Below are 27,871 nucleotides of genomic sequence, written 5' to 3' on the forward strand. Positions count from 1 at the left end.
GTTGTAGGGCCAAATCTGAATTACCAACGAGTATTTATTTGGGGAGGGGGAAAGGAAGCAGATGTATATACATATACATTCAGTCACGTATGTTTCCTCCCAGAAAAAGGCCCCGTGAACATATATTACATGAGAAGGTCTCCAGATTATTATTATTTAAAAGCCGGCGTTGTGCCCCAAAGGGCTCGCTGCGGAGGGCAAGCGGCGGTGGGTCCTCACTGGCCCCGGACGCAGCGAGCCGAGGAGACGGGGACGCGTTTGGTGGCAGCCGTGTGACACCAGCCCTTGGGACACCTGAATAACATGGGACTCGATCTCTTCCCTCCCCCAGCACAGGGGGCCAGCGCCCAAACCTCAGACTGGCTTCTGAGATCTCCTAAAACCACGTCAGGATGTTCAAGGCCACATTTTTGGCCCCAGTCCTTGCCCTCAAATCTCATCAACGGGCTGGGGAGTGGTTTTGTGATGTCCGGAGGCCCCAGGCGAGATCTCCTGGCCCTGAGAGATGCTAGGAGAAGGAGGAGGCGAAGCGGTGCCGTACTTGGTGATTGTATTAGCAAGGAGAAAACATGCATGGTAGCGATTTAGTGTTCCCATCTCGCCACCTCCGCGCCCCTACCCTGTTCTAAAATGAACAAGTCCTCAGTCCCGCTCCCCGCCGCCATGGGGGGACGCTCATCCCCAGCCCACCCCGCTCCCCCCGCCCCACTGCTAGCACGATATTATTCCGTGAAGGGCAAAATTATTTTGCCCCATGGCAGCTGGATGAGGAGGAGGGTGCAGGCTCGAGCTCGGCCTCGCCTCCAGCATGGTGAAGCGTCCGGCTGCTCCCCAAAACACACTGGGCTATCCCCGACTCGGTGGGGATCGTGGTGGGGATGGGGGTGCGGGGTCCACGCCTGCAGGCATGCTCCTGGTGGGGACCGAGCGATGGCAGGAGGGTTTGGGTGCCGGCTGGCTGGGGGGCAGCCGGGTACAGGCCCTGCTCTCCAAATATGGGCCCCCGTCGGGTGTCCTTCCCCCCGGTCAGGGTTAACACCAGGGGTCCCGCTCCGCTCGCCCGCGGCAGAGGCTGTCGCTGCGCTGCCAGGCGCTGTCGATGAGGCTCTGAGCGTCCTCGCATTTCTTCTTGACAGCAGCATCCAGAATGGCCTTGTGCAGGAGGTCAACCTGAAACAGTTGTGTGAGGAAGGCAGGAGGGGAACAAAAGACAGCCGCTTCCACCCCTTGCTGTAAAACCACCTCAAAACCAGACGGCGAAGTCACCTGTGTCATAAATATGGGTGACAGAGGGGGATGGGGCTGACCCACGTTCCTCCCCACTGCCCTTGGCAGCCCCAGATGCTCATGGCCCGCCTTGCCCAGGGACTCCCACATTTCCCAATTATACGGACACGGAGGAGCTCCACGGATCTCCTGCCCTTCACGGGAAAGCTGGGTTCACCCTGCAGGGAAAAATTCACTCCCTCCTTCCTCGGAGGGGGCTGGCCCCACTCACGCTTCCCCTCTGGAGGAAGGGAGTGAGGCAGCCTCGCACGCTTACCTGGTAGATGTTCCTCCACGCGGTGTTCAGTGCCGAGAGGAACCTCTCCAGTTCTGTAGTGCAACTAAAATAGAGGACCCAGGGGGGCAGGAACTGCTTGCGATCCTGAGCAAACTCCTACACATCAAGAGAGAGGCCGGGCGTTACCACCGCGGTCCTCGCCCAGCCCTGGGCCGCCCAGCCCCGAAGCACCACGCTCACCAAGATACAGTACTCCTTGCCAGCCTCTGTGGAGATGGCGGTGATGTCCGTCAGCTCCACGGTGCCCAGCGAGCGGAAGAAGCTTGTCTGGCAGTCCTCGTGGCAGGTGAAAGCCTTCTCGTCCGTCAGCACGAGGCAACAGGGGACGCAAGGCGTAGGGGCAACACCCTGGGGAATCACCTGCACGGGGTGGGGGAAATCTGGTATGAAGGAGCCCCATCTCCATGGGGTGCCCCATGGGGAAGCCCTCCTGGCTCAGGAGAAAACTGCCTGCTCCATCCCTGCCAGACATCCCGCTCCTGTCGGCAGCTCTGGGCCCCAGAGGGGCTCTGAGCGAAGGAGGGGGTCAATGCATCCACGTTTGGGGGCCCATCCCTGGCTCACCCCTTTGGAGACAGCCTGGCAGAAGTACTGCATCCAGTCCGCCATGTCTTCCTCGTTCTCAGCACTCAGCTCCAGGGACGGCCGGTCTGTCAAGATCACCTGGAAGGAGTGGGGCCTGTCGGTGGTGTTGGAGCGCCGGCATCCCCCGCACTGCTCGCCGCTGGGAGAGAGGGGGGAGGATGGAGATCAGCAGGACAGACCGGCCAGTGCTAGCCTGAAAACAGCCTCCATCCGCCCTCCCTGTGCTGCACATCTTCCCCTTCCCCCCGCCAAGCACTCATTTCCCATCTGTGACATCCCCTGCCGTTGCTCCAAGGGTGCCCTCTGTCTCCGCACATCGTGGTAGAGCTGGAGTTGAGCATGGTGGGTTTGTGGAGGTCGCCCAGCGTGGCTCTCGGAGGGGTACGTCAGCCCTTCAGATGCCAAATCCCCATCAAAGGGTGGGCTTGGCACGCCAAACCAGGAGGAAATGAGCCCACCTCCAGCAACATGCACTGGAGCCAAAGCAAACAGGCATCTGCGCCCAGCCAGGAGCAAGCAGGAAGTCCTGTGGCATGGACGAGATCTTGATTTTTTAAGTTGGAGCACGGGAAGTTCCCCCTGAACATGAGGCCAAACCCCTTCCCTGTGCGGGTGCCAGAGCAGGGGCACAGGCTGCCCAGAGAGGCTGTGGGGTCCCTTCCCTGGAGACATTCACCCCCCGCCTGGACGCGGCCCTGTGCCCCTGCTCTGGGGGTGCCTGCTCCAGCAGGGGTGGGACGGGGTGAGCTCCAGGGGGCCCTGCCAACCCCCGCCAGTCTGGGATTCTGCGATGATTTGCCCTGAAAGACCTCCCTGAGCATCGCACGGAGCTCCTGATCCCCAGATCCCCGCCGAATCTGGGCGCTACATCCTACCAGCCGCTTACCCCATGTTGATGGAGAGCAGAGGAGTGACGTCCGTGCGGTCCGGGTACTGGTACAAGATCCCGTTGCTGCCGAAGATGAAAGAGGTGGTAACTGGAGTCAGCTCAGCTTCGGCAACTGCACCAACACCCTCTGCCTTCGGTCCCGCAACCACTCCTGCCCTGCCCTCCCACCACGCGGTCCTGTGGGGTGGCATTCCTGCTGCTGGGCAGCCACAACCCATGGCTTTAGCCTCCCAGGTGACAAGATGGATCCTCTCCATCTCCCAGGCAGCAAACTGGTCCCAGCGCCTTCTCTGCCGAGCCCCGGCTGACCCCAGCCCCGACCCACAGCCTCAGTGCCCACCTGAGCACCACGAAGCAGGTCTTCCACTGCTCCTTGCCCAGGTAGGAGGTCCCCGCCTTGTAGTGCAGGATGCCGTCCTTGGTGACCGCGTTTTCAGCAGAGGTGTAGCTAGTGTTGGCGGGTCCCAGCGCCTCGTCCATGGGGTCTTCCCAGTGAACGAGGCCGTAGAAACGCACAACCACATCGCAGGCCTGTGAGAATCAGGTGGAGAAATCAGCGGGAGGGAGCCTCCCCGAGCCTCCGCCACAGGTAGCAATGGCTGCGATATCCAAACTCACCTCACACTTGGACTCCTGGGCCACGAACTTTGCGAGCGCCAGTTTCTCCATGGTGGCATCCGTGAGGATACTGGGGTACGGGGGCTCCCGGCACCCTTTGATCATGGCTGACTTCAAGGATACCAGGAAGAACCTGGGAGGGAGACAGAAATCTCTGATGAGGCCAGGGCAAACAGCCCCGTTTCCCTCACATGCTTTTGTGCCAAAGGGGCTTCCCTTCATCGTGGGCCTCTGGTCTTCCAGACCAAAGGGTCTTGAAATCAGCCTGCAGACCAAAGGGGATGAGGGTTGCAATCAGAGCTCCAAGGAAGAGATGGGTGAGACCGGGAGATGGACACCCATCTCAGCACAGACTCCAGTATGACCATCCAGGCCCTAAAGAGGTCACCTCCCTGAGCTGACAACACACAGAGAGACCTGAGGATGTGCCTTGAAACTCAAGACCTCGTCCCTACTCGTCCCGAGAGACACAAAGGACATGCAGCCTGCATCGCCTGGTGCCTGCAGGGTTTGGCCAGTGGCATCAAACCAAGCCCCAAACCCTCTCTGGTAGCAGGACTTTGTCGTGAAGGGCTGTCACCAGAGGCTCCTGCATTCCCCGAGTCACGCCGGGAGCGCAAGGTGCTGGCCAGCGGTCCCGCACCGCGGGAGGGAAGTGCCACGGTTCGCCGCCCAGTCCCTGCTTACTCGGTGAGAGCCACATCTGCGGTGTCGAGCAGGAACTGCTTCCTCCGATTGGTGCACACCAGAGTCACCGTCTGCTGATCCAGCCCAACCTGTGCCACATAGGACCAGTTAAGGAAGCCAGGCGGGGGACGAGGGGCAGCGAAGCAGGACTGAACCTGGCTTCTGGCCCCGGGTGAGAAGGTCAGTGGTTGCTCTGCTGCCCATGTGAAGATACAAGCAAGCTGGGCATCCACAGAGGTGGCGTTTGAGGGGGGGTCAATTCTCTCAGCCTCAAAAGTTTCACTGGCCAAAATGCTCCTTGGGGACAGAGAGCCCCAGAGAGACACCCCACCGTGATCCTCCTGACACCCCTGCGGCCAGAGAGGTGAGGACCGACCCCCTTACCCACCTCCTGCTCCCCCCAGGAGGGCTGACCCAACCCAGGCTGCACTCACCGAAATGTAGTCCAGCTCGTTATAGGAAACGGCCTCCTCCACCATGTACGGCTTCTCTGCTGCCCCTGGCACAGACACAAAGAGCCAAGTGAAGGGGGGCAAAGGACCCCGGCGCTGCTCGGATCGGGGCCACCGCGCAGCAGCAGCGATGGACCTGTAAACCAAGCCGTGTCCCAGGCAGCACGGAGCTGTGGGACACGTGTCCCAGGACTTCTTGGGGGACAAAAACCGAGCTCCCTACTGTGACTGCCACTGCTCTGGGGGACATGAGGGAACTGGCAGGAGCTGGCAGTGAAGGTAGTGAGCTACGGTGCCCTTATGGGCAAGCCATGGATCAAGCAAGCCTCCCTCCCTGCAGCAGAGCACAGAGGCTATCAGGATGGGATACCTTTCCGGATCAGGTACACGTAGCAATCTGTCAGCAGCACGTAGATCAGCTGCAGGTTCCCTTCCATGTGCCCGGTGCTCATTCGGATCATCTGTGTGGAGAGAAAAAAGCAATCAGCCCGCAGCTGATGCAGGCACAGAGCTGGTCCTTCGTGGGAGACCAGTGCTGACCACCTTACCCTGAACAACTGTTCCTCGTTCTCCCGAAAGACGTGGATCATCAGCAAGAGCAGATGGTTGTTATCCACCCTGTGAAGAGAGACAGTAGAGGAGGGACATGGAGGTGGGGCTGGATGAGGCCAGGAAGGGCAATCCCCTTCCTTACTGAACTTGTCCATGACTTGGACACCTGTTGGCCACCCAAAACCTTCTCCTGACCCCTTGTGCCTCATCTTCATCCTGGAAAAGGATGGGCTTTGCCCCCCAGACAGATGACAAAGAGAAAAGTGACAGCTTGAGCTCAAGATTGTTTGGAAGATGCTCTCCCTGCTGAGCAAAACCCAGCCTCACCTGAACTCGGAGGGATGCGTCAGCTCTGAAGGGCTGCCCTGCCCTTCCTCCACACCAGAGTCCTCGGCACTGCTCGGGGAAGGGCTGGGCTGCTCCTTCTTTGGCTCATGGAGAGCCTGGGGGTTGGCAGTTTCTGTCTGGCCAGTTTGGGGTTCGTCACTCGCCCCTCCAGACTCCTCTACTGCCCCAACTGCTTCTCCCTCTCCGCTTTCTTCTTCTTCAGGAGCCTCAGGGCTACCAGAAACATGTGGCGGTTGGCAAGGCCCTGGAGTGTCATGGTGGCCACCACCTGGTGCAGCAGTGTTTGGACTCTCAATGGTAAAGCGGTAGAAGTCCATGGGGGCTGAAATCCCCTTGCTAAACTCGCCAGAGGACGATCCATCTGGGGTCTCCCCTGGCGTGCCAGTCCGAAAGGACTGCCCGGGGGGCTCGTGGGGGGCATTCCAGCCACCCGGGTCCAGCTGCCCGTTAAGCCTGTCCATCACCTTGCTCAGTGGCTGCCCCATGCTCTCCATGGACGTGTCCTTCATCTCAGGGATGCGTAAAGCCATCTGGCTGAGGGCAGAGCGCTCGCGACCCTCCTCCTGCCCGCTCGGGCTCGGCTCACCAGCCGGGCCAGCGGGATCGTCGTCTCTCTGCGGGTCTTCTCTGTCACTCAGCCCGTTCACACCGCTGTCCCCACTGGCCTGCTGCGTCTCAGGCACTACGGGCGCAGGGGTGTTCACCGGCTCCTCAGGCTTTGCTTTCTTCTTCTTGCCCGTTTTCTTCTTCTTGGCTAACCTGCATGTGAGAGACCAATAGAGATGTCACTCACCTGTGTCAGCTTAAACTTTTGCAATACAGAGAGGAGTCCCACCCTTTCCCAACCGCCTTCCTTTGCAGTTTTCACTGTTGCAGAGAAATTCTTATATCAAGAACATCATTCAATGTGCGGCCACACAGAGCCCCCGTCTCCATGCCAGCTGTCACAAGAAAAGCAGGGTATGGACACAGTTTCCTACCTATCCAAAAAAGAAAACAGGCATCGGCTGCTGCATGTATTATTTTGGCTACAAAGGGGATCACAAATGGATGCGGAGCTGAAGTGGCGTGGGAGAAATCCCTGTCTGAGAGCAAGATGCTGAGAAGGGAGGTTTCAAGAGGATGTAGGAATGCTGTGTCCCCGCCTGCCAGAAGAGGGAGATGCAGGCTGGAGCTTGCTCCAGAAGAACGGCACACCAGGATGCTGGCTGTGAAAGTGTTCAGGCCTCCCATGACACAGGAACTGCTGCCAGGTCACTCTTGTTTAGGAAGCGAGCACAGTGCTCCCCTTCCCGTGTGTTCCTTGCTCTCAGGTGTCGTGTAACCCAGCTCCTCTGCTCCTCCCAGGAAAAACTGGGTGCAAGAACAAAGCACAGGCCTGCTGGGCTGGTTTTGGGTGTCCCCATCCCTGGGTTTGAGTAGACAGAGCCTTGAGCTCTTTGTCTGGGTTTAAGGGCCCCAAGGGACCCCCGGGGATCTCCTCTGCAAGAGTCAAACACAGGCCAGCAGGTCTGCAGAGGCATCTCCCTCAACAGGCTTAGCCATGGCTCATTGACAAACAAGAGGAAGGACGGGAGAGAAGATGTGAGACCCAGAGTTGCTGCAAACCTGCCACCAGCTGGAGAAAGCTTCGAATAAAAGCTCACGGCTTCCTCTGAGCTCTCCAATACAGGCTATCAGGCAAAGATGTGTATGTGGAGCCAGCCTGTAGCACTACAGACCCAAGGGACCAGCTCTGTTGATACCTACAGAGCATCAGTTGGTGTCTGAAGGCATAAAACCACTTTCACATGATTGAATAAAGGCTACACCACAGATGCTCTCTCCATTGGGCTAGAAGGGGTGGCACATCATCAGCCTCTGGTAAGAGATGACACTCAGGGGCACGTTTCCAGTCCAGGCTACTCTGTCCCTACCTGATGACCTCCAGCTCTGTGCAGCTCTCAGACTGGTCTGTTCCCTCAGGGGTGGCTTCTGCTTTCTCCTGGGAAGCTGTGTGCACTGGCGTGGTCTCGGTGGAGGACAGCACATCGGCTTTCTCCTCGTTGAAGGGGTTGTAGCGCTGCGTTGGGCTCTTCACAGAGGCCTTGCTGCCGTTTGCCTCCGAGGCGGTGGAGCGTGGGCAGCTGAGCGTGTCCGTGAGGTCTCCATCTGCAAAGACAAAAAGGGAAGAGAGGGATTAATGTCAGCTTGGGCATCTGGAGCAACTCAAATTAAGCAAAGCTGCGTGCTGGGGGCTCGGGGCACTACGTGGTCACCATACCGCTCATAGTGACACCATCCCGGCCACTGGCAGAGCGCTGTTGGACCAGCTTAGCTTCAGAGATTGCTGCAGGCAGCAGGCTCTTTGCGAGGAGGGACAGAGAGGCCAGCACACGACCCAGCATCGCTCTGCATTTTGCACCCGCTGCAATTTAGACAATGCCTGGAAATAACAGCTTGGTCACCCAGGAGTCAGCAGCCGGATTAAGAAGTAGAGGTAGCATCCTTGGGGAGGAACTTGAGGGGTTCTAGGGCCACAGTGCTCCTTAGCAAGATGACACAAGCTAAAGAGGGTGCTGCCCCACATTGCTGCTTCTCCCCTGTTACTGGGTCTTAGGAAGATGCTTGCTCGGTTAGAACGGCAGAAACTGAGCCAGCCCGTAAGGCACCGATCCTCACGGAGCCGGCTGCTTTCCTCTGCTTGCACAAGACACACACGGGGGGCTGGAAGTGTGGTGGGGGGCGTCACAGCATTCACCAGGGTTCAAGGACGGCAGGCTGCACAGGCAGGTTGTAGCACAACTGGCTTGGCCCATGTTAGTTTTCAGAGGGAAAAGGAGCAGTGGAGAAGGGCTACAGGAGTCATGCTCGGAGTTATCGATCCACAAAGTCATGGTTAAAGGAAGGTTACCCATGCCCTTCTCTTCTCCAGCACCCTTCATTTCCAAAGCCAGCTAGAAACCTCTTGCTAGGCAGGGAGGCCCCTCCCTGAAAGAAACCACAGCCCTGGCAGACTGATTCAGGGGCGTAGGTTTTGAGTAGCAAAATGAAACCTCTTATAAAAATCTAATAAAGGCTGTTTTGTGATGGCTGATTTCAAAATGCTGCTTTGTTCCTGCTGAAATGCCTGCCCTGCAGCGTGCAGGGTGTGAACCCTGTGAAGGGAAGTAAATCAGGTAGATTTTACATATCTACATTAAAGGGAAAATAAAACAATTAAAAGCAATTTCAGCCCAGGCTTCTAGCCTGTATCACCAAAACTAATATAACTTATTTTGCCTAAACCCTGCTGGTTCTGTTGAGACAAAACCATCTGTGTCCAAACTACAGAATTTTACTCTAAATGCGTTTGCTGAAAACGGGGAACTGCCTCAACTTTCTTAACCTCTTGCTCCGAGTACAAACAGCAAGGAATGCATCAGTAAGCTAACCTGGCGGGGGTTACGATGAAAACTTTGCTATGGCCGAGGTTTGCTCAGCACACCGTAACCCAGCCCAGAGCAGCGGTGGATCACACCGGCACCTGCACACGGGAGCTGTGCGTGCCTCCTCGAAAGCCGCAGGGATCTGCCCCCGGCATCCCTTGGCTTCTCCCAGCCTGCACCCAACACCCACGGTTACATTGCTCGCCTGGTGTTGGGTTTGGAAACGTCATTTGTACCCTCTAAGTGTACACTCAAGCTTCAGGGACACGTCAAACCATCTCTGTGAGCATCTCTGTGCATGGGGTAAGAAAGAAGATGAGAGGGAGTGTTAGAGCCCAAGAGCCATCCACATGGAATTCAGGCAGAATTTCTCCAAATATTCAGGTGGTACCAGCCAAGGCAACTCAGACCCAAGGCTCCATCCAGCTTCTAGCTGCAAAGGTCAGAGTGTGGGTATATTTCCTCCAGGGGTAAAGCAGAGAGGTCTCCTACTCCCATAATAGTCATGTGGAGGAAGGAGAACAAGTTCCTATAAAATGAGCATCTGCTTGTGACCGTAAAGGCTAGACATAGTTGACAAGTTGTGTCTAAAAGTGGTAAAATAAAGCTTAAAAAAAGTGTAGTGACCCAAACAGCACAGTGATGTGCTGGATGTTGTGGGTTCAGGAGAGATGTTTTGATACAGGAGAGCAGGATCCAAGATAAACAAAACCTCCCAAAGTAATCCCTGCAAAAGGCCCAAAATTAAAGAAAGTGTAATTAATTTAGCTGCTTTCCCAGGCTTTCAGGAAATCAATGAAGGTGGATCAGTTTTCCAGTCAGCACCCTGCATGCTTTACCCCAGAGAGGAAATCTACAGCGTAAGGTCAGCTGGCACGGTCACGCTCATTTTGCATGGCCACAGATCCCTGCCCGCCAGCTTCGTGGTGGGGGCGATTTTGCAGCTTTTCTTTGGTAACCTGGTATAAAGGCTCCTTTATCAACACTGGCTGTAACGTGTCGAGCAGCCACAGCACTGCACTTGAAGCTCCAGCCTTGCATCTGCTATGCCAAGTGCTGGGGCAGACACGTCTAGAAGACACGGAGGCATCGTCAGAGGCAGGAGAACAGCCCTCTGCTCCGGGATGTACAACCAGGTGAGCGTGCCCACATATGCCACGAGTCGGGGAAAGCTTTGCACCTGGTCTTACAGATGAGACACACAACCTCCCACCTGGGGGGATCTTTTCCGCTCCTTTCTGCCTCTACCGAATTCCATCAAGATGTGGCTGCTTGTTAAAGAAATGAACCGGGGAGCATGCAGCAAGCTTCAGGTGGCAGCAATGCAGAGAGAAAACCAAAATGTTGTAACAGATGAGTATGTCCCACCTTCCCAGTCTCTGCTGGGCATGGTCTGCATTGCTGGAAAGACATCTCCAAAATCATAATCTACAAAAACGAGGGATAAAACTCAGGATTAGAAATACAAGTAGTGGGGAGGGAGGGGGGACAGGGGAGAGTACGAAGGGGATTTGGGGGGGGAGATGGGAAAGGAGAGAAACAAAACAATTTTGCACCGGTATTTGAAACGCATGAAAAAATAGTTAGGGAACATGGATGCAAATGGAAACCAGCTGCACTAAGGGTTGTTTCTGCTGGGTGTTTATGTTATGGGAGCTACAATGGGGCCAGAGGAGGATGAAGGCCCCATTATGCAAGCTGCTGGGAAGTTAAAACAGAAAATGGTAGGTGTCATCCAGGGCTTCTGTACCTAATCAGGGATCCCCCGGGAAGCAATTTAATCGCTCCGTGCCTCAGTTTCCCCACTTCACGCTCACCTCCCATAGATACTGTGATGTTTGACCCATTAATGTTTGCAAAGCCAGGGGTCTGATTAAAGGGAAAAACTTGTCCTCCGATCCTAAAAACCCCAGCTCCACCTACACTCCCAGGGTAGCAAGGTGCTCCTGTTGAACTGACGAGCAGTGAAATAGTTATTGAAGTTGAATTCCTCCACACCAGAGGAACAGTGGCAATGCCCGCTCTCCAGGGCTGCAACACCTCCACCATCCTGGTCCTGCAGCAGGGGATGGCATTTCTACACCAGCACCAAACCCCTCTATGCACGGGGAAACTGAGACACAGATGACAACCGCTGCCCAGACACAACAGAATAGCTTGTGGCGATGCTAAAACCAAGATCTAGCTCCAAAATCTCCCAGATCTCTACTCCAAACCCTTTTTCCCTTCAGCATTAAGCTTCCATCCACCAGACAGGCTGGAGAGCATGGCCAAACCCAAGTGATAGCCCTTGCCCAGTCATTAGGGACAGGCAGGAGGTGCGCTGGCACCAAGATGTGTTCTGCTGAGGAAGGAACAGGAATACAAGCCCAGGGGGTGCAGCAGCACCAAAACAGCTGCTTATGCCAAACATCTGGGGACAGAGAAGCTTCTTCCTGTGACTTCTATTGCTAGGCTCCTTGTGTTGTCTCCAACTTACCTGGCATGCTGGAGGTTTGGCATAAGCAAGTTCCCAAAATCAAACCCTTTCACGCTTACAGCATGAGCTCAGATGCTGCAGTGAGCCCAAAGCAGTGCTGCGCTTCAAAGCCCTTTACTGAAACGACACTAACACCCATCCCAGGCTGTTCCTTCTCAGCACCTTTAACGTCTGCAGTTTGTCTTGCACATAAAAGACAACTGGCAGACCCTTGTCTCAGAGGAAACTCATCCATTTGCGGACTCAGTCCTGGATTCACTGTATCCAATTAACAGCACGCATCACCCCATCTACTCCAGAATCCCCTGATCTTGCTTTGTTCAAACTGACATCAAGAAAGGAACAGGGCCAACATATTTTGGATTAGGAACAGCAGCTGCAGAGCTGGTCCTTTATAAGAACATGCTGCCTGTGGTCCTTCATGTGAACGTGATTCCTGCAGTGTAAGAGCTTCCTGCTCCAGTCTGAAGCAGGTTAAGGGGGCAGGCAAAAGGTACGCGTCTTCTCAGTTCATCAGGAACACCACCCAGCCCTCTCTGATAGGGATAAGAGGGTGAGTATGACAACTTCTCAGACTGCTCAAGTTAAGATGTATAAAGAGATAAAAAACCAACACCTCTGAGACCCCTGGCTGCCTTTCCCTCAGACTGCAGACATGGAGGAAAGACTCTGGAAACTATTCCCCACCATCTCCAGCGTATTTGGGTCCTTGGACTGCAAAAGAAGCAGTTAAAAAAGGTCCTCTGCAGCCCTGTGTGCCTGCTCTGAACTGGAAGCCACGTTCAGATACAGATACGATTTTCACTCCATGGGGAGATTTCTCCAGTTCTTGCTAAAACACCCCCCCCAGGATGGAAACGTGGCCTGAGGTGACTAGCATGGGAAGTCCTCTCCTGGTCTGAGGTGAAGGGGCTGTCCACAGCTTAAATCCCAGCACTTCCCAAGGCAAGACGGGAGGGACTCACAGCCTAACTGCTGGGTCTCTTGCTTTGGTCTCTTCCAGCCCATCATTCGCTACCTCACTCGGCGTCTCGTCCGGTGCAGCAGCTCAGCAAAGGAGGTGTGGGAGCACGGAGCCCTGACCGCACCCGTTGCCAAAAACCACTGACCTTCACTGGATGGAGCAATAGCGCTGTCGTCCCATTCCAGGTTGGTGGAGGTGACCGAGTTGAAGGAGTTGAGGGACAGGCTGTCTGAGCCGTGCACAGAGCTGGGCAGGCGGTCCTCAAAGTCTAGCAGGTACTGAGGTTTGTAGTAATCTGGCATGTATGGGGCCAGATCCAGGTAAGGAGCGTCCTGCAGAGCAGAGAGCATGGGGTGAGTCTGGCCCTGAGTCACTGCACAGAGCTGTTAGCACACTTGAAATGATGGGGCTGTCCTTGAATGCCCTCTGACTGTCCGTTTCTGCTGCCTTTCAGAGGGAACCCAACAGCTCCACTGCGACACCAAGGGTTAGCCAGTGGCTTTGTGTTTACCTGGAAGGACGCCAGCATTTCATACCACACTTGCAGAGCTCAACTCCTTTATCCCCACCAATCTGCCCCGCAGCTGGCTTCCCCACACCTGCCTTGTTCCTCTTCTGAACAGTGTCGAGGAATAACTGAGCTGGATCTCCAACGACACCAGCCTAGAACCTTTCCTAAAAGTGGTAGCTTCATGTTTTCAGCTGAAGACCAACAAGAAGGTACACCCCAGACCAAGCGGTGGGACCTGTGACACCCAGGACTCCCCATGCTCCACATACCCGCTCTCCCAGAGTCAAGACAGATAAAATGCTCACCAGATCCAAGTCAAAGCGGATGAACTCCAGCCCAGACACCAGCGTTAAGAACAAGGTCAGATGATCATGACTGCAAACCAGGGCGTTCCTGCAGCATGGGTAAAACAGAAGAGCTTTAGAGATGTAGGAAAGAGAAGAAACAGCTACAAGCACTCTTCTGTTTTCTTGGTGGCGTGTCTCTGAGCTGCTGCATAAACAGCCTCAGAGCTGTGAGCCTATCTTCCTCTTCCCAAGAGCAATGGCAGAACTTAAGGGCAGATATGTGTGGCTCAGAGCAGTTGGGCATCCACTACATGCTGTCCCCAAACCGAGCTACAGCCAGATTTCCACGCATCCACCAGAGCTGAGTCCCTGGACAAGAACTCAACAGCTTCTTGGAAAACATGGAAGAATATAAAGGGTACATCTGGGACTGGGAGTAAAAGTAGTAACTAGGAGAGATGCTTGCAAGCCCTCTTATATAGGACAGTGTGCCCACATCTGGGACCTCTACATTAGTCACACAAAACCTCTGCAAAACCCATAAGGAAAGGTCAGACACTGACCAACTGCTCGTTCCCCACTGGCAAATTAGGGCTCGCTTCTGACGAGAAGGAATGCCAACCAGTGCCCAAACGAGAATAAGCTGGGATACTCACTTGACATAGTACTTGTGCAGCAGGCTTAGGTTCTCCTGGAACAGCCTCAAATAGCTCTCCAAGGAGTTTTCGTTGAGTGCTAGGTACAGCCATGCCCGGCCTGAAAAGGAAGCAGCAAAGAGATTTATCTGTGGGGAAACAGCTGAGAAGCGAATCAAGCCTGGAAATAATCACAAATCAGTTAAAACGTGTCAGATCATTCATTCACATTTGTGTCATTTTCAGGGGAGCAATTGACCATTGGGGAAATCTGTGGGGAAGAAATGTCAGTGGGAGATGAAGGAGCAGATTGGTGATTCGGAGTGGGAAAAGAGACTGCATGGTAGCTGGTTGTGAAGCAGAGACACAACTGTGTCTCTGCAGCGAGAAGGGAGGCCAGCTGGCATTTCCAGCAGGGATCAGGAGACAGGAGAGATGGAGGGAGAATCGCTCTGAATCAGCACAGGTGCAATTTGAGATATTACACAAATTCTGGTGCAGAGAGAGGTGATGGTGGAGTCTGCGCTCAGCTCCGCTCTCACCAGTACGGGGCTTGGGAGATGAAGGGGTGTTGGAATAATCAGGCAGAGAGGAGGTCTCTGGGCACTGTCCTGCATCAAAAGCGGCCTCGATGGTCCCAAACATCCACTACAGATAACTCGCAGCAGGGGAGAAGCAGCGTCACGCAAACGACAGCTACAGCGAGAGAGGTGATGCCTCCCATCTGCCAGAAACCCCTCCTGAGAGCACAGCCCAGCAGATCACTTTGGTTTCACAGCAGAAGAAGCAGAGCTACGTCTCTGACCAAACACCCAATCCTGAGACATGGTGCAATTATCTCTAGAGTCGTCATGAGGTTACAGCAGGACTCCCACCTCCTTGGCCCGGGCAAAGCAACCTGGACTCAGGGGAGAGCTGCCTGCTGGCTCCCTCAATCCGCCTGCAGCTCCAGCCCTTGAACACACAGCCAGCACAACCCGCCTGGGCCTCCTGCCAGAAGTCCCCAAACCAAGGTTTGCCCTCAGAGCCGGGGCAGCGTCTGCGAATACTCACTGCGTCCCAGGTTGGTGGCCACGTGCTGAAGCACTTCTATCTGTTTGATGGCTTCCCGGCGGGTGAAGTGAACGACCAGCACCCAGTAGCCCGAGGAAAGGTCTTGCAGGCTGGAAGAAGAAAGAAGCCGAGAGGAAGGTTAAGCAAGGACTTCGTTATCTCCATCCCAGTCATCGCCTAGATGGCTTCCCTGTGCTGAAGCTACATGCTAGGCAAAGCACGGCAAAAAGCATCCCAGCAGCCCAGAGGCAGGCTCCACACTTACCCATAGAGCAGAGCATGGTCCAGATGTTCGCAGAGCCGCTGCAGGACCTTGTCATGGTTTCTGATGGCCGGCGTCTCGTCTTCACAGGCAGCAAAGTAGCTCTGCAGCTGCAAAAAGATGAGACGGGATGGGTGAAACACCCTTCTACAGCCCACTGAGGAGGCAGATGGACATGCCAACACACTCACAGCCAGCATTAAATAGCTTTTTTTAATCTCTCAGCTTGCTAAACCTTGGTTCAGGTTACTTACAGGGTGTAGCAATTGGTTTTAAGAGTATCCTAAAGGCAGTAACTCATAGGGAGAACCCCACCCACAAAGATTCGTGCACTTTTCAGAGACGTGCTGGCAGCGTGGCCACAGCTGCGCAACCAGCTTCCTTGTCTGTCGAGCAGGCGGGCTGAGCTGCACAGCCTCCTCCTTTAGAGCTAACACTACAGCGGGGTTTTGGTGGTTCCTCTGCAGCAGTGCAGCCATCGCAAAGCGGTTCAGAACAGAAATAAATCAGGGCTCTGGGCTCTGTTCCTGGCTCTGCCATGGACGAGTCCCCTCCTTGGTCTCAGGGTCTTGCCATGGGAAACCCTAGTTCAGGAGAGATGTTTCTTCCAGGTAAAAAAGATGCTCGGCGTCCAAGAGCCTCATTCTTGCAGCACGCACGTTCTGGGCTAAATCTATGTGAAACCTCAGCCCAGTTTCAGCATCCTGGGAAGAGAACAGAGGTTTTCTTGTCACAGGCAGCTCGAGTGACCGTCGCGATGCTGGGTATTGATGCCAGGCAGCTGAGAGCTGCCCCAGACTTTCAAACACAGGCTGGTACAGATTGCCTGGCCGCACAGCAGCGGGGACTCGGAGGGTGCAGAGGGCAGTGCAGATACAGACGGAGGCACGTGCATATGGGACAAAGGCAGCTCAATTAACCCCGAGCCCTTTGCTTCTGCTGGGGTGAGGCTACATCGCTACAACGCATCACAGCACGTAGCTGCCACTCTCTCAGAAGTCAGGATGGTTTGATTCATCCTCAGTTAACCCATTCACAGCTGCAAAGTTAGCTCTGAAGCCAGTGCTGGCCCCGTGCTCTGCTGACAACAGCCCTCAGAGGCTTGATGCAGTGTAAATTGCTGCAAAACCTGCTAGAAATCCTAGAAATCCCCTTACACCCAAATCCTATATCGCTTCCCAGCTGACCCTCCAGCCGCCTCCTGCCTCTGGAGCTTACAGATCTATTTAGGTCCCCATCTCACATACACTTGGCATTCAGGCAGAGAGATTACTCACCCAGGATGTAATCTTAGCTGTATATGCCACGTTTGTTTGCTCTGGCTGGTGACAAACAAGCATGGTTCAGCTGATCCTTGACACCGCATCACCTGTACGTACGTTATTTTGGTGGCCCGATATGTCTTTGCCAAACATCGCCAGTTAGATGGTAGATTTAAAAATAAAAACCTTGATGACATTGTGCTTGTTGAGTCTGACCTGTCCCCAGAAACTGGTTTCACCTCCTGAATTATTACTCAGGCGAGAGAGGCTCCTTTAGAAAAATCATTCAACCTCAATGTAGACGTTATCAGGGGGACAGAGAACACCTCACGGCACCTGGGACACTGTTCCCAACAACCCTCTTAAAAGCATGAATATATTCAGCTCCAACACCCTCCTGGCTTGAAGGCCTTGACTCTCTCTGGAGTTCTTGGGAAAGACGGGAGAGCCAGGCCTGTTCCTGCACGGAGCAGGTCTCAGCCCTTACGTGGGAAAGAACTGCTGAGACAGAATAATCCAGCCAAATTCCCTCATCCGATTGCATGGTGTAGTTCAGCCTGTCCCTGTCCCATCTAGTCCAGAAGGTAAGTCCCCTAGGGAAGGAAATATGCAATAACGTTCTGTTTGCAGAGCCACCCATGGGTGCTCTGGCAACACACAGACTTTTTCACAACACCCAGGTGAGACCCGAAGCATTTCAGCTCAGCAGTTCTTACCCATTTTTGGGACGAAGCTGTCCCAGAAGATTTACACTATTAATAGGCAGCCCACACGCAAGCAGGGAGAAGAACGCCCTAAAATCCCACTATTCAAGAACTATTTCAGGAGCTACCTGCAGCCAGTGTTTAAAGCTCATTCCTGCAGCAAGGACACTATAAGAAGATACAAATCATAATTCAGAGTCGTATCCCTCTGGCAGCGGACAGATGGAGCCATGGGGGATGCTCTCCAAAAGCTGTCTGGAGATCACTAAAATATCCCATTTTTGGGGAAACTGAGGCAGGAAGCAAAGCCATATGGGACACGAGCCAGATTCTGAAGGCAGAAATCCGCAGCTTGTCCCAACGAGGCTGTTGCCTCTGCAGAGGGCTGGGGCACCCTTGGAGGAGAGTTCATGTCCTGGGTGTTTCAGCAGGCTCTGTGCTCCCTTGAGGAAACACATCTGTGGGAGACAGCTAGGGGAAAACAAAAATAACCAGGCCCTACATTAGCTTACCACTAAAAAAAGGAGCCACTCAGCCAGCTCTGCACACACAGCTCGGGGAGGTTGTCTTGGAGGGAACTTGGAGCCTGTCTGTGCCACCAACTGGAGGATTTCCCCATGACAGAGAGACTCCAACCTTGGCCAGCAAAGAGATGAGCAAATAGAAGCATTTCCTCTTTTTTCTTTCCTTCCTTCTCCAAAAATAACTTAGAACTTTGTTACAGTCCTTCCTAAGGCCAGTTCACAGCTCCCAACCTTCTCTGTTGCTACATGGACACTGACCTGCTCCCATCGTCAGAGGATGCAAACCATTAGCAAACAGTGGTTGTCTCATCTCAACATCTCTGAACATTAATAAGCACCAGGGAAATTTCTGAAAAACAGACTTCTCTTCCCTAGAAAAGCCAGATCTTCCCCCTATGAAGGGATCCAGGTTTTGAAGGGCTCGTTCTGCATTATATTAAGAGTTGGTGTTACTTTTAGCTGCTCTGCAAGGCGCACGCAGCCCCTGCCCTGCACAAACCAGCTACCCCTTCCCTGTACCCCCTTCCTGGGGAAGCTGCTGGAAAACCCAGCCCTATAGCGATGTCCAGAGCAAACCTACCCCAAAAGGCTCAAGTTTGCCCCTCTGCAACACCAGGAGGCAGGGACCGAGCTGGTGTGACTGTGCTTAGCTCTGAGTCACGAGGTCGTGCCAGCCCTGTGCACGTGGGGACCCTGCGAGCCAGAAACGCGCGCTCAGCAGTTTCAGATTTGGATTTGGGTACTCCAAGTCATGGCATTTTAGGGTGTGTTGGTCACAGGGAAGCGCACCAAGGACTCGTTCCTACTTGCAGGCACAAAGATGTGCCACCACGTTCCCCAGGTGGTGCTGTGTCAAGGGGTGGTGCTGTTTCCAGCATCCCTCCAAAATAAACAGGGCCAATGGCTTACAGCCCTAAGCAAAGGACGTGCACAGCTTGCCGGAGCACAAGCCCCAAAAAGAGGTCAGCAGGAGAGACTGGGTGAAACCTCACTGAGCTACCACGTTTCCAAGGAGGAAACAAGACAGAACAAGCCTTGGGATCTCCTGGGTGGAGTCATGCCTACAGCGAGGGTGGCGAAAGCCTGCAACTTGCAAAAGCTGATGGGGAGATATTTTCAGCTTGGGAAGAAGAGTGAAGACACAGAGGAAAGGTACGGTGAAACAGCTTTCCCAGTCAGGGAACAAAATCCAGTTGCATCATTTCCCAAAGGCCTGCTGGCCTGCTCCAAGATCCACCTTGCCCAAAATCTGTAGGAATTAAGACCTCAAGCATCTTGGTGCAGAGGCACAGACCATGGACAGTCCCAGCATCTGGCCCTGATCGTGCACAGCTCAGGCAGGGGTGATGCGGCACTGCCCTGAAAAAATGGCATTTGTATGGGGTGTTTACTTCTCTCCTGTAAATCGCTATAAAACACAGATGAATAATTTGAAGCCAACCTCTCCCTAATCACAGAGTGGCAGACAGACCTGTTTGGGAGGTGGCGACCAAACTTTATGAAGGATCCACAAAGCAGCTCCCTGCTATACCTGGGCAGCGAGCCGGGCTGGAGCCGGGGAAAACCGAGGAGGCAAGCAATAAGGTTGAAAAGCATTAACCAAAACCGACATTGGCCGTCTCTCGGTTTTCCAGAGAGGTGCTCTCCCCCTGATCTCCTCTCCAAAACCAGAAGGATTGGAGGCTGGCTCAGACAGAGGACTCGTATGGGGCACGGTGAACGCCTCGAGCCCTGACCCGGGGCTATTTATAGACATTCCTGTGGCCAAAATAAGCGTCGTCGGCATGCAGAAGGCATCCCCGCCACTCACCGAGACCACTCTGCAGCCCCAGCTGGGTCTGAGCACTGGTATTGCAGCAGCATGGGACAAAACCTGCTTCAGTAAACTGGTTACAAAGCCCAAACACTCGAGGCTGGTGAGTTAGACACACTTAAGAAAGCAGAGCAGAAGGGCATTTGTCCAAAGGGGACAAAGAGCTGGTTTGCACTGAAGGGAACATGGGGTTTGTGCTCCTAACAATCGCACCTCGCCCCCATTGAGGAGAAGGTGGATTTAACTGCTGTTTATCAATCACTAGTTGATTTTTTTCTTTGCAGCGATACACCACACCCTGCTCTGGCCTGCAGGAGAAAGGATGTTCCTTGCACAATTTTATAGCCTACTAATTGCACCCATTCTCAATGAGCATGAAGCTCTCCAGGCCTATTTGCAGAGGTCCTGTGTTGCAAGAGATGCCAAAAAACAATCAGGCAGCCACACTGTGAAGTCCATTCTCCAAATCTTGTGGCTCTCCTTTGAAATCTCTCCAGTATTTCTACAACCTTACTGAAATATAGCCTCCTGACCTGTTCACGGCTGGCTACAACCCAACCAAATCTCCATCTTGCCGCCACAAATCTGGCCTGCAGATGTTTCACTAGCAGCTTTCCAACACCAAGTTACTTTTCCTTGTTCTGCTTGGTAATTCCCAGGCAGGACAAACACAGTGAAAGAAAAGCAAACAGCCCAGTCAGGCACCCTTTGCATTCCTCCGGCTCCCTAACCACAGTGCTTGCTGCATGGGAAAGGCAAGAAGCGCCTGAAAACCCATTTTCCCACCCACAGCACACGGACTGGTGAGAGGTTTTCCCCAGCTGCAGGAATGCAAACAAAAGCAGTACCAGAAAGCAGCATGTGGACAGCCAAAACATAACAGAAACTGCAGCAGCCTTTTTTCAGCCTCAATTCCTGTCCTCTCACCATCTTCCCCAGTGGCTGGAAAGACACCTTCTCCAAGCTATCAAGGTGGTTTTCTCTGAGGGCAGTATTTTGTGAGCCATCCAGGCAGGCAGCTGGAGATGTAAACCCTTTGCTAGACCCAAAACCCTTCCCAAGCCTCCTCCCAGCACCTGCTTTTCCACCACGCTGCACGACTGGACAAGGATGGTGGCATGTTACTTACTGGACTGCACAGCCAGAATAACCCTCTGCAGCATGAGCAAATCCATATGGTTTCCTGTGAAAGCAGCTTGCAAAGCTGTCTAATGATGTGATTTAAAAAATGCTGATTAAGAAGCCAGCTCTGGGTCTTGGTGCTCAGTCTGGGGCTGCACCCGGAGCTGAGCAACTTCAGGAGCAAGCCTGGAGCTTGAGGAAGCACAAAAAAAAGGCAGCAGATGACTGATCTTGTCCTGAGCAAGCAATGGCAGCTCAACCCCAAGGGAAGAGGCAATGGGAAGGGACAGGACAGACACATAAGAACCAGCACTCTCACACCTGCTCAGGGGAGTAGAGACATTCTGTGGCAAATGGATAAAGAGGAGGCTGAACTACTCTGCCTGGAAAACCCCTAGTCTTCCATAACACCCATAAAAGCAGGCTGAATTTCAAGGCAGGGGTGTTACTCTCTCTTGTACACTTGTATAATACAAAGCCCTAAAACTTCAGCTCTAGCAGGATGTTTTGGAGGTGGCATACATGATCTGACTCAACATTTCTTACAACAAGCTTCCAATCCAGCACCAGCCTCAGCGCTCAGCTTCCCATCCCAGACTCGGCACACCTTGCCTGGATCTTGCGGCTTTCCCAATGAAATACATCTGCATGCTCAGGGTATCGGCATGATAAAGGCACCACGAGTGATGTTGGAGCAGCCTGGAGAGAAAGAGAGCATGCTTGTGATGTGCAGAGACAGGAGCCTGAAACAGATGAAGCTGAAACCCACAGCAAAGATGCTCCATGCCTGGAAATGCAGAGCTCTGAAGCATTTGCAACCCAGCGCCAGCAAGGCTGTCACCTCCTGGGACACGTAGACTCGTCAGCTCCCACACCCTCAAGGTTTTTGCAGGGCTTTCCTTCGTTATTTCTGAGCAGCAAACCTTGCAGCAGGGTGGACCTGTGCATGGCTCAGCCAAGGACAGGATTTTTTCCAGTGGTGACATCTTGCAAGTCGCATGGAGCATCTCGCTCCTCTGTCACGGTGAGCATAGCACATGGAGTAGGGGACGGGCATGGAGGTGGCTGCCTGTGGAATAGGATCCCCGTGCTTGCTGAAGGCAGACGGAAAGGTCATATGCTCGGCACAACAGAAAAAGCAGATTTCATGGGAAGGAAAAAACAAGTCTGGTTGGTAAACACACCAGAAAAAGTGAGCACAGGGTGCTTGTGCCCTGCAAGTCTTGGTAACAGTGCTGCTGTTCCAGATAGCTGCTGCTTACTCACACGCTAGCTTTGAATCCCTCCCCATCAATCAAGTCTCTGGCTCACAGTTATTTCAGTTTCTCCTCTTGGACCAGGACATCAGAAGTGGGGAAAGCTGAAATCGCTCAACAGCCGCTGACATTGTGCAATCGGAGGCAGACAGGCTCAGAGGCATTGCTTCAGCTCCTCATACAAAACCCACTGCTGCAATTCATCCTCCTAAACCAACTGCTCTCCCAGAAAATGCTTAGTATTAGTAGGAGAACAAACAGGATTTTTTTAATCCCCAGAAGGCTATGATGGCCTTGCCCACCAGAAGATCCAGAGCTGGTTTTGAGAAACACCTCCTCTGGGTACGAAGAGACAACAGCCATTTAGGTACCCGCAGAATCCAATGCCCTTGCAACTGCGGATGATGAACCTCTTATCATCACCAGGCCTGTGTCAGGATGCAGCATCAAGAGTTTCAGAAGAGATAAACCTTGAAATACTCAAGTAAGGCTGCAATCTCAGCAGAACCACAGCAAATGGCTTTGTTCACTTGTCAAACAGTGGCAAAGCCCTTAGAGGACCACCAAAACATGCAAGCTGCAAGCATTCACAGACTTCTTAAAGCACCTCAGTGACCCTTGTGTCTTCATGGCCAACTTACAAGCTCTGCAAGATTACTGCTAGCTTCGGCTGTGGGGTTCTGGCAGTCTGGCAAACCTGGCCCATGCGGCAAAGGGACATGCCAGGACTGCCAAGGGGAGAGGAGTGCACGTACCGATGTCGATCCCTGCTGCATGCTCCCCACAGCATCAGAGGATGTGGCCTGGAGCAAACATGACTGAGAGGAAATACCCTGGTAGAGATAAAAACCCCTGTGGTATTAAAGCAAGCGAGGTGCCCCTCGATGGGACGCAGAAAGCAAGTTGCTATTTGGCTATTTTCACATCTCCAGAATTGCTACCTCTGCATCACAGCCGCTGGGCTAAATAAATCCACCCAGCTGGAGATGAGCAATTCCCTACATTATTTGAGGGAGGAGGGATGCTCCACTGCAGTGCTACTTGCTCCTCTCCAGGTCATGGGGGCACTAAGTCATCCCCATATCTACCCTCCCTCACTGTGCAGGAGAAGCAGAGATGCTGCAAGGCAGAGCTCAGGGAGCCCGGGGCACTGCAAAGACATTTCACTGGTACAGGGCTGAAAATCTGATCTGGAGACACGCAGCAAAGGCACAGCATTAATTCACTGTGGGGGAAATGGAAACCTTCCCAAAGTCATGCATAACCAGAGCAGATCCAGAGCTTTTGGCAAGAACTCCTGCAACATCGGCAAAAAACATCGCTCCACCTGATTGACATGCACCAAGGATCAGCTGCTCTAGAGTTCATAGGAATGCGTGTCCTTCAAAGCCAGCAGGAAAGCCTGAAAAACAGAGAAGGGCCCCCAAATCTTGGATTCTGATCTCTTTTCTGATTTTAAGTTTAGCTCCTGGAATTGCCAACAATGAGCACTGTTTAAGGACTTTGCATCTTCACCACCTAATCACAAGCAGGACAGCAATAAATCTTTAACCTGCTGCCATGTCCAGGAGGGCATGGAAATCCCACATGAGAATACAAAACATCTATGCTACCAGCTTCAGCGTGGACCAAGTCACCTGTGATAGCTCTTAGCTACCAGGAGATGGTTGGCCACGGATGGATGTGAAGCTGTTGGCATTTCTAGCATGCTTATCATGGCAAGGGTTCAAACTGGGAGGCACCAGGAGACAGCGCTCATCCTGCTGCGGCCGTGCACAGTAACCCCTACTAGAAGAAAACAAGCACTTAGGTGAACAAGGGTCTGTACCCTACTGGGAAGGGGATGCACAGAAAGTGGTGAATGCACACTGAGCCATAACGTGCCCATCCCCAGCCTTCTGCCTCAATAAAACCCTAATTCTTTAAAAAAAAAGTAGAAAGAAAGAAAAAAAGGGTCAGGCATCAGTTTGCACAGTACTTTGTGCTGGAGCACAGCCCTCTTAGCAGAAAGCAGGGTGAGGGAGCACTGGATGGGAAAGGGGAAAAGAATAGGTCACGAGACAGAGGAACAAGCTCTGTGGCATCAGACTGTCCACATAATCAGAGCAGCAAGCACTACCCTCTGAATTAATTTGTGTCTCCCAGGGAGGACAGAGAGGACAAGCTGTAGATGGGAAATTAACACAATGCTCACAATTCCCTTGGATGGGTGCTGGAATTGAAGTGGGGACCCAACTCCCTACGGCTGAGCCCTCCCAACCTCTCCTGAAGCCACCAAGAGCAGCAGTCTCTTGACATCTCTCCAGCTGCAGAGGACAATTTATTGGGTGTCTAAATTAGATGTTCTGCCTCTCTCTCTGCAGTCGAGGCCCGGTCTCACACCTCTGCAGTCAATGGCAAAGCTACTGCTGATCTGAGATATGGGTGAAGTACGTGAATGATCCAGATCTGGCACTTGGGTATCACACTGGTTTGTAATTACCCTCCCCAAGCAGGTTTGCAGCCCTACCTTTTCTAGCTGTGCTCCATCCCTCATATATTTCTAGGAAAATAAGAGAGAAACAGTCCTGTTCACTGGGGTTTGAGGGATTCAACTGTGATCGAAGCATTATCTTTGCTGTTGATTTGTACAGAATTTGCTCACTGCTTGTGCTGACCTCCCACCCCTGTAATTCAGAAGCACCCTAGAGAAACTGGTCACAGCCAGGTGAAGTCACAGCCACAGGTCCCTGTGGCACAAACCCTGCCCAAGGCTGTGCTGCTGCCACCAGAGGGAAGCTGACAAGCGTCTGGATAGTTTTCCCTAGGCCACTCGGTGAAAATAAGGTATTTTTGCTGCTGCTTCTGCTCAAAGCCTGACATTGTAACCAGATACTTCAGCCTTCAGTGGTGGTTTGTCCCAGTTTACCCAGTCTCAAGGTGGGGTTTAGTTCTGGCTGTCTTCTAAAATAACGTCTGACTTACAGTCCCAGACTGCTGAGAGTCCACAAACTTGTCTTTGGGTCTGAAGCTAAGAAAAGAAAACCTATCATCATCTGGCCAAAAAGTGGTGCGGCAAGGTGTGCACATCACCACAGCCTCATCCAAACCCTCCGCTCCACCACTCAAACCTGCAGCGATGGTGAAAGTAAGGAGCGAGCAACCTACACAGCTAGGAAGCTTTTGAAATCAGAGGCAAGATACTTGGAAAACTCCTCCACGCCCCATGACACAATCCCAGCGATGAGCAGTTGCTCAAGACGGAATCAGAGGTAGGGAGAGGAGGACGAACAAGAGCAGGATTTCCCAGCGCGCAGCCAGGGCGTGGGAAGGGTGTACCTGCTCCTCCCTTAGCCTACTACCTTACTCTTCCCACTAACACAGAGAAAAAGAGAAATAACAGTGACTTCAGGGCTGAATATCAGGGATGGAAGGGGAGCGATGTCCCTGAGAAAGGAGAACTGCATCCCGGGGGTAAAAAGCCGGGATGTGCCAGTGCTGGACTTTTACCATGTGGCCGAGTTTGGTTTCACTGGCAGGGTATAATAGATAAGTCTGTCAGCCTGAAGTCGCACATAGGTTCCTACGTCTCCGTGAGCTTTCTCGCTCTGAACTAAACAGGAAAGCAAAAGCAGCAGCACTGAAAAAACCCCCAAATCCCTCTTCACCACTGGACCAAAACAGGAGTTGGCAGAGACTGAGGCAGTTCTAGGCAGAGGTGTGTTGGCAGAGCTGTAGTTGATGAGGAGTCCTGTTCAAGTACAGTAATAATTAAAATAACCACCATGTTGATTTTATAGCATTTCCAACTGGGATCCCCAAGGATTTTCTGAATGCAAATAAATTACGTCCAATGAATCCTGTGTAGGAAGTAGTATATCCTTATACGCATGGGGAAACCGAGGCAGTAGCGCTGCAGAGTGTCGTAACAGAGGTTGGAGCAGGCTGAGCATCCACTGATTTCCAGGTAGATAAAAGTTTATCCGTAATTTTTAGAGGACAGAAAGGTGAGAGGCCAGAGGACAGGGTCACCCATGGAAGAAAAGAGAAAAGCTGGGAAAGGTTTGCACATCCATCCTACATCCCAGAGGCAATGTCAGGCCATCCCTTCCTCAGTAGTGCCAGGAACTCACTTGCGATGGTCTTTGTAAGACAAGTTTTCATGGATGAATCTGTGTCAGGACACATTGCAGATCACAGGAAAACTCCTGTTCCATAGAGGAAACCCAACAACTGGAGAAATGTCAGCAAGTCCAGAAATCCTCCTTTACCCCCAAACTTGTGATGAGAACTGAAACAAGACTCCCTTTACCTCCTCAAACAGAGCCTGCGTTCTTTCTCAAAGATGGCTGGAGCTCACATGCAGCCCAGGCAGGACATGTGGCCCAACCCAAAACTTCCAGCACGTCCCTGCAACTCCTGTGACCACCCCAAACAGACTCCAGCGTCCTGGTCCCCTCTGTGCCGGCATGCAGACACTCCCCACCAAAGGGATGGGCTTTAAGACACACTCTCACCGGCAGAAGATGCTGAGGGGCCAGGAGAAATGAGTGGCAAGCAGAAGGACAAGGTGAGAGACCAGGTATGATGACACACATCTTCAGAGCCCTCATTTTGAGGGCACAGACCAGGGCACGGCCAACACACAGGTAAGAACCACACGTGCCCCATGTCCATGCGGAGGGAGACCCTTCCAGGCCCTGCCCATCCAACCTGCGCCCCCCGCAGCATAGGCCTGGCTGGTGGGAGGGCTTCTGGAAAGAGGGCTGCATGCCGGACTCATCCACATCCCCCCACCGCGCAGCCCCAGGAAAAGGGATCCCACCAGGATCCCCCCAGTCCTGTCCACAGGAGAAAGAAACCGGTGAAAAGGGGGAACCCTGGGGGGAACCCCAGTATATCTCAACCACCAGAGACAGGGCCTCCTGGGGGTGACCCTGGCAGTGTTCCTTTGGCAGGGCGGGCCAGGGGGTGACCCCACATCCCCAGGGGTGCCTCTGGTGCGTCCCATGGCACCAGCAAAAAGGATGCCTCCAAGCTCACATCCCCAGCACAGGGGTTCTCTGGGGACATCCCCAAACCTACAGCGGAATCCCTAGAGGTGTCCCCTGCCGCGGGCAGAGGGGGTGGCGGGGTGGCCTTGACGCCATGCTCCTGTCCCGAAGAGTCACCCAGTGTCCCTGGGGTGTCCCCAGCGCTCTGCCTTGCGGGTGGTGGTGTGTCCCTAGGGACCGTCCCTCAGCCCCACACCTCTGCTGGTGGACTATGTCCGGCGGGTCCCCAGGAGCGTCCCCTAGCCCAGAGCAGAGGGGTCCCCGGGGCTGTCCCCAGCCCCACGGCCCCGGCAGAGGTGGGGGGGGATGTCTCCAGGGCCACCCCAGCCCCACACCGGGGCTCCCACCGCCCACCTTCTTGACGGAGAGGGAGATGTTCTCCAGGATGCGGTCTTTCACCTCCTCCGGCTCCATGGCGCCGCCGCCCGCCGCCGCCGCCGCCGCCGCCGCCCGCCGCCGCGCCCGCCCGGCGGAGGCCGAGTGCCGGCCCGCCCGCCGGGCCCGCTCGCCGCCCCGCCGCCCCCCGCCGGCCGGCTCCGTCCTGCCGGTTGCCCCGGCCCGGCCCCGGCCCGGCCCGCCGGCTGCGGGGTGGCGGCCTCCGCCGCCGCTCAGCGCGCCATGGCCGCGCCGGGGCCCCCCGCGGCGGGCGCGGAGGCGAACGGGGCCCCGCGGAGAGGAAGGAGCGGAGCGGGGCCGCACTCGTGACGGGCACCGAGCTCCGCCAGGAACTGAGGTCAGGCGGGAGGGAGGGGAACGGCGCTGCCCGCCCCCAGCAGCCGGCACCGGGGACCGCCCCGCCGGGCCGCCGGCTCCCGCCCCGAATGGCGCCCGCGGGTCCCCGCGGAGGCGGCGGGAGGGGCGGGG

At 54.1% G+C, this 27,871-nt stretch overlaps 1 protein-coding gene across 5 annotated transcripts; it reads right to left on the reverse strand.

Moving 5' to 3' along the window:
• Positions 1–16: 16 nt before the first annotated feature.
• PLEKHM2 (pleckstrin homology and RUN domain containing M2) lies at positions 17–27,789 on the reverse strand. 5 transcript variants are annotated; one of them, XM_064470014.1, is made up of 21 exons: positions 27,362–27,789; positions 15,297–15,403; positions 15,032–15,141; positions 14,000–14,099; positions 13,362–13,449; positions 12,691–12,877; positions 10,920–11,048; positions 10,471–10,530; positions 7,612–7,846; positions 5,675–6,454; positions 5,344–5,413; positions 5,166–5,256; positions 4,778–4,842; positions 4,344–4,432; positions 3,657–3,789; positions 3,379–3,569; positions 3,036–3,101; positions 2,129–2,288; positions 1,745–1,924; positions 1,544–1,660; positions 17–1,170 (listed from the first exon to the last, which is right to left on the reverse strand). In XM_064470014.1, the coding sequence occupies exons 1-21, from the start codon at positions 27,419–27,421 to the stop codon at positions 1,033–1,035; spliced, it is 3,156 nt and encodes a 1,051-aa protein (XP_064326084.1). In that variant the 5' UTR covers positions 27,422–27,789; the 3' UTR covers positions 17–1,032. The 5 variants fall into 5 exon arrangements, with proteins under 5 accessions (XP_064326084.1, XP_064326085.1, XP_064326087.1 ...); XM_064470015.1 differs by lacking the exon at positions 10,920–11,048 and having other exon boundaries at positions 27,362–27,782; XM_064470017.1 differs by lacking the exons at positions 10,471–10,530; positions 10,920–11,048 and having other exon boundaries at positions 27,362–27,783.
• Between the last annotated feature and the right edge of the window lie 82 nt (positions 27,790–27,871).

This window comes from Phalacrocorax carbo, chromosome 20 (genome assembly GCF_963921805.1).
Source record: "Phalacrocorax carbo chromosome 20, bPhaCar2.1, whole genome shotgun sequence".
In the NCBI taxonomy this organism is placed as follows: Eukaryota; Metazoa; Chordata; class Aves; order Suliformes; family Phalacrocoracidae; genus Phalacrocorax; species Phalacrocorax carbo.

Excerpts from the sequence above, each read along its gene's own strand:
- PLEKHM2 (XM_064470014.1), bottom strand. The coding sequence starts at position 27,421 with ATGGAGCCGGAGGAGGTGAAAGACCGCATCCTGGAGAACATCTCCCTC. Across the intron at positions 13,450-13,999 it reads CTGCACAAGTACTATGTCAA|GAACGCCCTGGTTTGCAGTC; the intron begins GTGAGTATCCCA and ends CCCATGCTGCAG. Across the intron at positions 11,049-12,690 it reads TATTGCTCCATCCAGTGAAG|GAGCACCTTGCTACCCTGGG; the intron begins GTCAGTGGTTTT and ends TCAGTTCAACAG.